The 13157-nt window shown below is 38.1% G+C and overlaps 1 protein-coding gene across 1 annotated transcript; it reads left to right on the top strand.

The window, feature by feature from the left end:
* Nucleotides 1–5442: 5442 nt before the first annotated feature.
* On the top strand, nucleotides 5443–6378 carry LOC141398295 (uncharacterized). Its single transcript, XM_073975575.1, has one exon. It carries the CDS (start codon nucleotides 5443–5445, stop codon nucleotides 6376–6378), a length of 936 nt encoding a protein of 311 aa, XP_073831676.1.
* Nucleotides 6379–13157: the final 6779 nt, after the last annotated feature.

Below are 13157 nucleotides of genomic sequence, written 5' to 3'. Positions count from 1 at the left end.
TGGACCGATATAGCCCATCATCGAACTTGACCTGCCTGCAAACAAAAGACGCATTTTCCCAAAATTTCAGCGTCCTATCTCCATTTTTGTGGATGCTAGAGTGATTACCACAGACGGACAGACGGACGGACGGACGACTTAGAATTTTACCCTGATCAAGAATATATATGCTTTATAGGGTCGCAAATGAGTATTTCAATGCGTTACAAACGGAAAAACAAACTTAATATACCCTCCATACCATGGTGGAGGGTATAAAAACTTTAAATGGCAAATTAGAGGTATTTTGTTCGGAGCTAAGGTCAACAAAGTAATTAAAATTGTTAGATGCCGTAATATGTGGTTTATACCAAAACATAAGCACACGGCGGAATCTTAAAAACGCAGTCGTATGTCCACAATTTTGTGGAAAAAAAATTGTATCCTAGAAACCCTAAATGCCACATAAGAGTCAATTAAGACTGAATATAAAGATAGAAATTCTAAAATACACTTTTTTATGAAAACGTTTTCTGGCATCTGAAACCACCAAATCAGAAATTACAACCAATTCGGTGATCAAATGCTACTAACACCTTTCAAATTTCTTAAAGAGACGCGTGGTGCGTTTAATGCGGGCTGGATGCGTCGCGCTTCCTTGTTGATTCTTGTGTTGGTATCTACCGTTGAGAACCAGAACCTTTGGAGAAGTTGGGTAAAGTAAATTGTACATAACTGGTACGTACCTTGAAATTTGAGTTTCTATAGTATCATAAAACATACAAATTGGGAAATTGTGGCTCAGGAGTTGTTGGTGGTTTTAAGATTTCAAGATTTCTGTATGCCAGTTAACAAACTTTCGCCATTTTTTACATGATTTGTTGGAATATTTGAAAATTGATTTGTTGTTCGAAATACGTAACGGAATTGTGCAAAATTGTTGTTCTTTTACCAAAATAAAGAAAACTGTTGTTAGTTGTATGTATTTACATAAAGAAATACATATACATAAGGAACTAACATATAGTCAGCCATATTTTATTGAATTACAGTGGTCCATAGAAAAGTTTAGAAACTTTTTTTAAATTTTATTTTGGTAAGGACGATTTAAAAATTTGATTATTATTGAAATGGATAATTGGGAGAAGTGTCAACAATATGGATCTGAGCTGATCAAAATAGAAGAAAGGCTTAGAGAAGAAGATTTTGCTGATTATTCAGGAGAAGCCTTTGATTTTGAGAAAAGTGAGCTAACTAAAGCATGGACAAAATATAAGAAGTGTTATGATGATTGTAGTTCGGATGATAGTGGGAAAGAGAAAAAACAGGTTGTTGAACAAAATAAACATAAAGAGATTCGAAAAGTGTACATAAAATGTATAAACATTTTAGCTGCAGCACGAAAAAATACTTTGGTGGAAAAAACTGTTGCTCAATCTCAAGTTGCTCATCCAGTTCAGCCGATTTCTTGTCCAGTGCCTCCTTGCGATATAGGGATTTTTCATGGCTCTTATGAATCGTGGCCCACATTTAGGGACATGTTTACGGCAATTTTTATAGATAACGCTAGACTCACTCAAGTTGAGAAACTCTTCTATTTGTATCAAAAAACTGATGGCGAAGCACGCCAAATAAATATAAATGTAGCCCTGACTGGAGATAACTTTGAGATTGCGTGGAACAATTTGAAGGTTCAATACGAAAATAAGAGAGTTTTGATAAACTCTCAGCTAAAACTGTTGTTCAATCTTCCGCCTTGTAGACATGAATCGGCCGAAGAAGTTAAAAGGATTCAACGAGAAATCAATAACTGTATTTCTGTATTGAGATTGTATAACATTGACATTGATTCCTGGGATCCGATTTTCGTTTTCCAATGTTCCTCTAGGCTTTCCGAACAGACTTTGAATTTATGGGAACAATCGGTGAAAAATAAAACAGAGGTGCCGAAATGGTCAGAATTAAATGAGTTTCTCACGGATAGATACCGTGCGTTAGAATGTGTCTCCGAGATTTTTAACAAGAACCAGTCGTCCATAGAGTTACAATCTTTTTGCAATAAAGATAGCCATGCTTCTTCTTCTTCTAAAGCCAAACAATCGAAGTCTCACCATACTAAATCTGATGTAGCACAATGTAAAGTGTGTAAAGGCAGTCATGAAATAAATTTTTGCCCGAAATTTCTAAGCCTAAATTTCAAAGGGCGAACATCAATCTTAAGGAAATTCAGATACTGCTTTAATTGTCTTAAGACAGGTCATATGTATAATGACTGTAATATTCCAAATAAGTGTTCCAAATGCAATAAGAAACACCATAGCTTATTGCATAGGGATTTTATAAAGAAACCAGACCAAGGTAAAACTAATGAAGCAATTCAAGCAAAAACTAAATCGTTTTCTACACAAATACAGTCCGTTGAAGTTCCTAGTTCTTCTAATGTAGTTCAAATGCATCACACAGTAGTGGCAAAAAATGTTATGTTGGCAACGGCATGGATAAATATAGTGAGCAATGGTGTTGCGTATAAGGTGAGAGCACTGATAGATCCCTGCTCTGATGAAAATTTTGTGTCTGAGAAAATTCATAGATTGTTGAAGTTGCCCACAACACCTATTTCAGCCGAAGTAACGGGACTAGGAGGAGAAATTGTTAGTAGATCGAAGAAATTAGCCAATTTTATAATTGAACCGATCAAGTATCAGAATTTATCGCTGAAAGTGGATGCTTTGGTTGTCCCTGAAGTGACAGGAAATGTTCCTACTCACTCTATAAATTCGATACAAAACTTAAATTTACCTAAAATTAATCTGGCTGATCCAGATTTTTACAAAAGTGGCCCGATTGATATATTGTTAGGTGGTAATTTATACCCACTTATTTTGCGTGGTGGTGTCCAACATGGCATTTTAGATTCCTTAGTTGCTCAGGAAACTATTTTCGGCTGGATTGTTACAGGCCCATCAACAACCAATAAGCAATCGTTTTGTACAAGAATATGTCACGTGACGAATGTGTCTCTAGAGGAACAATTGTCTAAATTTTGGGAGTTAGAGGAGGTTTTTAGTAGCCCAATTTGTTCGGAAGAAGACAAACGGTGTGAAGAAATTTTTCGCTCTACAACGAGAAGGGACTCTGAAGGGAGATATACTGTGGATCTGCCGTTCAGAGAAAGTTGTCCTTCACTTGGCCCAAATAGATACGTTGCCCTAAGACAGTTCGAAAGGAATGAAAAATCATTAGTGCGTAGGCCCGAATGCAAAATTCAATACGACGAAGTGTTGAATGAGTATATAACATTGGGGCATATGGAGAGAGTTGAAGATTCTTACAATGTGCCTGGTTATTACTTACCTCATCACGGGGTTTTCAAATCAGATAGTACCACCACTCAGTTGAGGGTAGTTTTTAATGGATCAAGTCCGTCCTCCAACGGTAAAAGTCTGAACGATAACTTATTTGTTGGTCCTACTCTACAACAAGATTTAGTAGCCCTAATAACAAGGTGGAGATTTTTCAAATTTGTATTTAGTGCAGATATAGCCAAGATGTACAGGCAAATTTGGGTCAATCCGAAACATACAGACTTTCAAAGGATAATTTTTCGTAGCTCAGAGGAAGAAGAGATACAAGATTATCGGTTAAAAACAGTAACGTTTGGGATAAATTGTGCTCCTTTTTTGGCTTTGAGGACCCTTTTGCAATTAGCCGAAGATGAAGGAAATCGTTTCCCTATAGGAGCAGACATTTTGCGAAAGTCAATGTATGTTGATGATGCTCTAGTAGGTGCCCATTCGATTGAAGAGGCAATTGTAGCTCGAAATCAACTAATCGATATTCTAGGGACGGCTAAGTTTGAGCTAAGAAAATGGACCTCAAACTCAAAGGAAATTTTGGAGCACTTGCCTCTGGAAAACCTGCTTAGTACTTCATTTCTGTGCCTCGAGGAGGATAGCAGAGCAAAAATGTTGGGTGTTCGGTGGAACGCAGCAACTGATTGCTTCTACTTTGTAACAGAATTGGTACAAGTAAGACCAGTGTACACAAAACGACAGGTGTTATCAATGATAGCCCGTATATTTGATCCAGCTGGCTGGTTGTCGCCCATAATAATAAGAGCAAAAATTTTAATGCAACAAATGTGGCTCGATCAAATAGGCTGGGATGAACCAATAAAACCTGTAGCTCTTCACAAGTGGTTAAATTTCATTTCTGACTTCAACAAAATTGATCTTATTTCTATTCCAAGATGGGTAGCATTTTCTCCAAATTGTGTAGTTCAGCTGCATGGCTTTTCTGACTCATCGGAGCTAGCCTATGCTGCAAATGTATATGTAAGAGTGAAAGTGGGAGATAAGGTTTTTTCGAATTTGTTAGTGTCGAAGACCAAAGTTGCCCCTATAAAAAAGGCTTCACTGCCAAGATTAGAATTGTGTGGTGCTGCTTTATTGTCAAAGGTGGTAGAAAATGTAAGGTTGAACTTCGACCACGGTCAGCATGAACTGTTTTTGTGGTCCGATTCAACAATAGTTCTGGCGTGGCTCAGAAAACCCCCGAATTCTTGGAAAACTTTTGTTTCGAACAGGGTTTCTACCATTCTGAATAAAGTTGGGAACACCACTTGGAGGCATGTAGCTTCGAATTTTAACCCTGCCGATTTAGCAACCCGGGGGCTGACTCCTGCGGAGCTCCAAAATAATATGTTGTGGTGGCACGGACCGGACTGGCTCTCACTAGATATGTGCCATTGGCCCACTAGTACAACAGAGTTCCAAACTTCGGTAGAGGAAAGGAGGGCTCAAGTTATGCTTGCTAAATCGTCAGAAGAAAAAGAAGCGTCGTCCGAAAAATCCGAAGGCTTTTTAGAGGAGCGAGTTGTAGGTAGCAAAGGGAAAGAGAAGACGGAAATGAATGATTTCTGGAAGATATATCTACGTTGCCCAAAGCTATTCATGTAGTAGCAAGGATGTTTCGGTTCGTGGGTCTGGCTTCGAAGTCTTGCACGAATTCAGAAAACCCTTCCGCAAAAGAGTTGTCCTCTGCCAGAAAAGGAATTTTTATATGGTCGCAAAGGTTGTATTTCCCTAAAAATATGAGTGCCTGTCGTCCAAAACACAATTAAGTCCAAAAAGTCCGTTGCTCTGCTTAACCCCTTTCCTTCATCAGCATGGTGTAATGAGAGCCAACGGCCGCTTAGGTTCGACAGCCTGCTTGACGTACAATGAGCGTCACCCTGTTATCTTGGCATACAACAGTAGAATCGCTAGGCTCTACGTGGAGTTCGTCCATAAATTCACCTGCCACGGCGGCTTAAGGTTGGTAATAACCACGGTTCGACTAGAGTGTTGGATCCCAAGGCTAAAAAATTTGATAAAAAATGTTATACGCAATTGCAAAAATTGTGTTTTGTATCGCCAGAAACTACAAGGCCAAATAATAAGTGTGTTGCCCCCCGAGAGAACCATGTTGAGTCGCCCATTTACCAACACAGGAGTGGACTTTGCAGGCCCTCTAGAGATCAAAAGCTTCACTGGCCGTTACTGTAAGATTACCAAGGGTTACGTTTGTCTTTTCGTGTGTTTCGCAACGAAGGCCATCCACTTGGAGGCTGTTAGTGACTTGTCCACAGCCGCATTCTTGGCAGCTTTAGCTAGATTCGTCGCTCGAAGAGGTTGTCCAAGTGCCATGTACTCAGACAATGGTAGAAATTTCGTTGGGGCGGCTAGAGAGATTGATGAAAACTTTGGTAAACGTGTTAAAGACTTAAAGGACGAGGCTGTCTCAAAATATGGCCATCAAAGACTCTCCTGGCATTTTATCCCTGCAGGGGCCCCGCATATGGGCGGGCTCTGGGAATCCGGGGTAAAAAGCTTCAAAGGTCACTTTAGAAAGGTTTCTGGTCAGCTCAAATATACCTTCGAAGAACTCTCCACGCTTCTAGCGACTATTGAGGCATGCCTTAATTCCCGCCCACTTGGTGCTCTCCCTGATAATGTGGACGATTTGCAGGCTTTAACGCCTGCCCATTTCCTAATTGGTTCCTCAATGTTAACACCCGCTACGCCAGAGGAGGTCAAATGTGCGGGAAGTGTTCTAAATCGTTGGCGGAAACTGAAGGCTATCAACCAGGAGGTATGTCGCAGGTGGAAAGAGGAGTATTTGCTAGAACTGCATAAACGGCAAAAGTGGAAGACACCCCAGGTTGATCTTATTGAAGGGGATATAGTAGTCCTTAAGAATGAATCGACTGGTTCCACTGATTGGCGATTAGGTCGTGTTACCAAAACTTATCATGGTTCTGACGGAAGAGTACGGGTTGTCGATTTAAGGACCCAAAGTGGTACAATTACCAGGCCAATACACAAATTGGTCTTACTGCCTCGACATTCTCAAAACTAAAGCTACAATTTTTGCACAGTTCAATATTTTAATTCAGTTGTTCTTTACAGGAAACAAAATGGGTGGCGGTATCTTTAACAAGAACTTCCTTTGTCCCGTCTGCGAGCGCCCACATGCCCTACGGCAATGCATGGCGTTTTTGGCGATGAATCACGAGCAGCGGAATGGTGTGGTGGACTCTAAGGAACTCTGCAAGAATTGTCTTGCTCATACCCACAACCGCTGGGAATGTCGTTCCCCAGACCACTGTAAGCGCTGCGGTGGTTTCCACAATAGTTTGCTCCACACTCCGCCAGATGACCATATCGAATTCCAGATGTCGGCTATGGTGCGCGTCTACACATGCAAAGGGCGGCGGTCGCAAACTTCACGAGCGATCCTGGATCCAAACGTAAAACGATCCTATATCTCAGCGGCGGAAGCGATCGACTTGCACTGCATCGTTAAGGATATGATCACAGTGATATTTTTGAGTCATTTCTCAGATTCAGTGCCACCAATCCGTGTGGAGTGTGTTGTCCAAAATCGTGACTTTGGCCTTAGTCCCCCGCTAGAATAGACAAGGAGTTTAATACGCCTGGTAAACTATCAGATGACACCTTTGATGCCGACCGTTGGTGGTATAAACCGATGCCGTTCCACATTATCCTGGGTGCTGATGTCTGCCGGGATATTTTCCGAGGTCCGACTATTGCCCAGTCGGGCAAAATTTCCACGCAGGACTCCATCTTCGGGCAGCTGTACTTCGGAGAAGGCAAGAAGATGCCGCTGCATCGCCGTTTGAACTGATCTACACTATTAAACCTCGATCTCTGTTTCTTTTGTTTTTTTTTTTTTGGTGGTGGGCAACGGTCCCACCACACCAACATCATTCAACAACTGGTTCAACATGAATTCCTGAAACCAAGTTTCCTGTAAGACTGAATATAATACTTTATTTTATTATATGTAATCTAAAATTGAATCTCATTATTTCCTTTTGAGCTATTACTATAGTTATATACTTGAATTTAAATAACTAATATGATTGTATTTTCTCTTGTTCTCTCTTAGATCTGATGGTGGCTGTTGCCTATGCTCGTTCCCCTTTGTTGCACTAGGAGTGCAAGGCTGGCGGTATGGATGCGTCGCGCTTCCTTGTTGATTCTTGTGTTGGTATCAATTTTGATATTGATTTCCATCAGTTTTTAAATTGATATAAATACCGATAATTATACTTGTATTCTTTGGCGGCGTCATCCCACCGGCGGCCTTTATTCGTCGAAAACTGAACAGTGGCCGGGTGCCTTAATTTCTTTTATATGTGTTCTCTTTAGTACTCCGCATTTGGCAACATAGTTCTAGTTGTACTAAAAAGAGCGACGTGAGAGCGAAAGGGCAGCAGCAACCAATCAGAATCACCCTTCTAAATGATTTCTAACTTTTGTTATTGTTTTTGTTTTGGAAGTTAGAATTATTCCTTTCTTTTTGTTCATTACCTTTTTGTACAACCAAGAGAGAACATTTTTGGCAAATTACATTCGTAAAGGAAAAAGAACTGTGTTTAAATAAAAAGTTTAAATTGAAATTAAATAAACCTGAATTCAACAAACGAAAGTTTTTGCTCGTTTCTTTTTTTGGAAGAGCTTGTGTGATAAATCGAGTGGGCATACGTATCATTGCTAAAACCTGTTTGCTGTGTGGCCAGTTACGTATTTACATAGGCGCTTGTACATAAGCTGGGAATTTGTATGTACGTGCGTTTGACAAGTGATCTTGTGAACATTGGGTTGCGCCGTACGATTGCCAAGGGTGCCTTGTGGATTAAAAAGGCTGTGAATTTTCTGGAGCACAACCAATTCCTACAAGCTTGGTGTGGCCATAATCTGTTGTAGGTAGTGTTGGAACAGTGTTCAAGCCGTGGTCGGTGCAGGCAAAGCCGGATACGTGGTCGTGTGACGATTTTTTGGGTGACATCTGCCGTAGCTAAGGTAATTCAGTTGGTCCTGGACTAAACACGGGCTATACAAAAACTAGGACCTATATGTCCCATTTTTCGAAATTTTACCCACCTACCTCAATCCGTTCCTAGCTTCCTAGCTACGTAGGTGAGTTACAAACGGAATCTCAAAATGAAATATAAATCATTATGGTACTTTAGATGGAACCATGTGTGTTTGAACATCTACATATTTTGTAACTACTACCATTAAACATTCACTGTATGTATTAATAAAGCTATCATCCGTTATTGTCCTTTTTAAAGAAATTTCAAATTAACGTTCATGCATACGATATGCTCGTCTTTTATTATATCGTATGTAAAATTTTTAACGGGATTCGATTACATCAGGGGAAAAGTACATTTAAGTGCTGTTACAGATTGTACTGTATTTTGGCTTATTTTTGTTTTGCAGCACTTTTAAGGGTTGATTTTAGTAATTCAGTGTCTTCCTGTGTTTATAACTTTGTACAAAAAGAAAGACTCTGTTATACCTACCTAATTTACCTGTTATACCTACGGTATTGTAACTTATGATTAACTGTTATAAAGCTTTATAAGGTTAATATCTCTACTTTAAAGCCATTGGTTGTCCACAGAGCTTTTAGCGGAGACACGAAATATACAAAGTGTGGTTTATGGTTTTTCATCCAGAGGTTTTTCGATTTGTTTTGTTTACATAAAATATTTGTTTCATATGCTCCTTATATGTATATTATTACACGGGAGAATGGTGTAAAGTGACAACTAGTAAATCTAGTAGTAGAATGATGTTCAAATTTATTATTGTCAAGGGAATACGTTTTAAGATATTTGAATGCACAGTTTATCTTATGAAACTACTTACAAATATTGCCAAATGGGGACTCCCGGTTCATGGCAAAATAACAGGAGAAAAGAACATGAAAAACACCAGAATGAGAATTTCTAGATGTACAAGAATTATAATGAAGTCTTAAAATTGTATCGGATAGTAAAATACCATAATGATGTTTATGGTGCAGGTACATTTTCCTGCAAAGATGATGAAGGAATCTTGAAACTGATTCATAAAGACTTATCATCCTTTCCCGAAAGCAAATCAATTTTAACTACCTCCTACTAGGTAGGAGGCAACGTATTTATTTTTTTTTGCTTTTTTATATGTTAAAGGTTTCATCACACAGAAATATCTAAATGCCTTCGTTGAGGTTACAAAACTGTCCCCATGAAATTGCTCAATACTGGTCCAGGTTTTTGATATATTGAAGTCACCCAGCAAAGAGATCTAATTACTAAATAACAGCTTTTGTAGGAATTTTATCATTTCATTTTATCATTGACCTAATATGAATCGGTGTGCACTCATTGATATGAGAGAAGTATCCCATGTCCTGTCTGGGATGTTTGTGGAACAATTATTATATTATGTCCCACTGAATTATTAGGGGTCGAGTATGGATGGCAACTCAACTGAAGTTGTGTTGCCAGAAGTGAAAATCGCACAATAAAAATATGTGAAACCACTGAAATTTTTGTCAAATTCATTCAATATGAGTGTTTTGAGCCTTCGACTAATAGTTCAATGTAAAAAAGTATGAAATTTCAATACAGAAATGGAAATTTTGATTATTAAATTTGCTGTCGATAACGCAACTGGAGTTGGGTTGACATCCATATTTGGGCCCTTAGTTTTAGCCATCAGAGCTGAACAAGTAAGAACGGCGTTAAGTTCGGCCTGGCCGAATTTTTTATACCCTCCACCATGAGTTGTATTGAAGTAAAATGAAGCAATTAGTTTCCTTTCGTTTCTGTAGAAGACTAAATACCAAATTTCAGCAATTTATTTATTTAATCCATATAATAATACAAAAGCCTCCAAGGCCAATAATTAGTATTAACAATATCACTTTGCTACACGAAAAATATTCAAGGGTTCTGATGCAAAAATTCTATGTTGTTGGAGTCCATGGATAACGAAAATACCTTTGGTTTCTTTGGGTCACTTCGTTTTTTATTTATAACGGTAAATGTAGTAAAAACAGGGTTTCAACGATTTTCAATCTTAAGATTCTTTTGAAAAGGCAAATGATATCTTTCAAACAAGACATTAAGTTTTGAAATCGGTTAACAAATGGCAAAGTTATAATGGTTGAAGTTCAAAAAAATCGCTTAAAAAATCGGAAAATGATTTTCCTTGTTCTTCAGGCTGCTTATAAGATATCAAATAATATATTTGTACCAAAAATTTATAAAGTCATCTTTCGAAAACCGGAAAAACTAATGAAATCGGTTAAAAGATAGATAAGTTATGGAATTTTTTGTGTTTTTATACCCTCCACCATAGTATGGAGGGTATATTAAGTTTGTTTTTCCGTTTGTAACGCATTGAAATACTCATTTGCGACCCTATAAAGTATATATATTCTTGATCGGGGTAAAATTCTGAGTCGATCTGTGCACGTCCGTCCGTCCGTCCGTCTGTGGTAATCACTCTAGCATCCACAAAAATGGAGATAGAACGAAATTTTGGGAAAATGAGTCTTTTGTTTGCAGGCAGGTCAAGTTCGATGATGGGCTATATCGGTCCACGTTTTGGTATAGCCCCCATATAACGGTACCCCCCGAATTACGGTATTTTAACGTTTTTAGCTACATTTTCAGACCGATTTAGCTATAATTTCACATTTAGGGTTCTTAAGTGTCAATAAACTTATATAACTAAACTTGTGGACATAGGTCCACGTTTTGGTATAGCCCCCATATAACGGTACCCCCCGATTTACGGTATTTTGCCGTTTTTAGCTACATTTTCAGACCGATTTAGCTATAATTTGACATTTGGGGTTCCTAAGTGTCAATAAACGTATATAACAAAAGTTGTGGACATAGGTCCACGTTTTGGTATAGCCCCCATATAACGGTACCCCCCGATTTACGGTTTTTTGACGTTTTTAGCTACATTTTCAAACCGATTTAACTCTAATTTGACATTTAGGGCTCTTAAGCTTCAATGAACTTATATAACAAAACTAGTGGACATAGATCAATGTTTTGGAATAGCCCCCATATAACGTTACCGCCCGATTTCAGGTATTTTGACGATTTAAGTCGCATTTCTTGACCGAATTAGCTATAATTTGATATTTAGGGTTCTTAGTGGCCAAAAAACTTATATTCGAAAAAATTATGAACATAGGTACATGTTTTGATATAGCACCATATAGCGGTACCTCCTGATTTTCGGTATTTTGAGATTTTTACCTACAACTTTTAACCGAATTAGCTGTAATTTGAATATTTGACATTTGAAGTTCTTAGTGATCACCACTCCTCTCCACCAAAATTGTCTGAAATTTTGGGAAAATGCGTCTTTTGTTTGCAGGCAGGTCAAGTTCGATGATGGGCTATATTGGTCCACGTTTGTATTTTTAGCTACATTTTCAGACCGATTTAGCTATAATTTGACATTTAGGGTTCTTAAGTGTCAATAAACTTATATAACAAAAGTTGTGGACATAGGTCCACGTTTTAGTATAGTATATTTAAATCCGACAATTTTAGTTAATACGTATTTTTGTGTGTTTTTTTCTAAAATTAATAAATTATATTATGCGTTAATATTTAAAATTTAAAAGAAATGGTCGCTGCGAAAATTGTTCCTACGTTCTCTTGGGATGTAATAAACTTGGCTACACTTTTGTTTGCATGTAAATATTAATCAGATGGTGTTTACATTTACCCAAACATGTATTACTAGGTTTATTAATTTTCTGAAGCAAATTTTAAATTGAGTGGACTGGGAAAAAAGTGTATATCGATATTTTTTGCTGTATGAGTAGTAAAAAGTGAGTACTTCAAATATATAAAGGTCCCAGCTGCAGAGGTTTGCAGACGAATGTGTCATTTCTCTTTTTCAGCGACCACCTCACTGAGAGGATATCCCCTTTTTTAACAAATCGTTTTGCGGTGTTGGCTATAGCGCGAAAACGAATGAACCGATCGTCATATATTTTTGTGGGCTCATTAGGTACCTAATAATCTTGCTTTAAAACGAGAGAATTTTAAAAATATCAATTTTTAAAAAAATTGTGAACAGCGAAATTCAAAATTCGATTTTTTACAAAAAATTTACCGTTTTTTGACCACTAATCGGTCAAAAAAATTTTTAAAGGAAATTTCTCATATATAGAGACAAGAGTTTGATATATTCAATATGCTCACAAACAATATGAAGACTAAACACCAAATTTCAGTCATATCGGGTGGATATTAAGGCCACAACACTCAAAATACCGAAAATGAGTAGGCACGGTTCTATGGGGGCTATAGGAAGACGAGGGCCTATACCGACATATTTCTGGTGGAAGGTTATAAGTCCCCCAACGGAGACTTAATACCAATTTTCAGCCATTTCTGTGTGATAATCAGGCTAAAACCTCCAAAATACCGAAAATCGGGAGGTACCGTCCTATGGGGGCTATATGAAGGCGTGGACCTATGCAGACAAATTTCAAGGTGAAGGTATAATGCCCCCTACGAAGACTAAATACCAAATGTCAGCAATTTCGGTGTAATAATAAGGCTAAAATCTTCAAAATACCGATAATCGGGAGGTACCGTTGTATGGGAGCTATATCAAAACGTGGACCTAAGCCCACAATTCTCTGTTGGATTGTTTGATACCTCTGCCGAAGACTAACCACAAAATTTGAATACTTTCGGTTGGTCATTGTGTCTAAAACATTAAAAATACCGAAAATCGGGAGGTTCGGTTCTATGGGGGCTATATCAAAACGTGGACCGACCAACCCAATTT

Source organism: Musca autumnalis, unplaced genomic scaffold, assembly GCF_047663935.1.
Source record: "Musca autumnalis isolate F117 unplaced genomic scaffold, ASM4766393v1 scaffold_3, whole genome shotgun sequence".
Lineage (NCBI taxonomy): Eukaryota > Metazoa > Arthropoda > Insecta > Diptera > Muscidae > Musca > Musca autumnalis.
The sequence above is the reverse complement of the archived record's forward strand: the minus strand, read 5'-3'. Positions and strand labels throughout refer to the sequence as shown.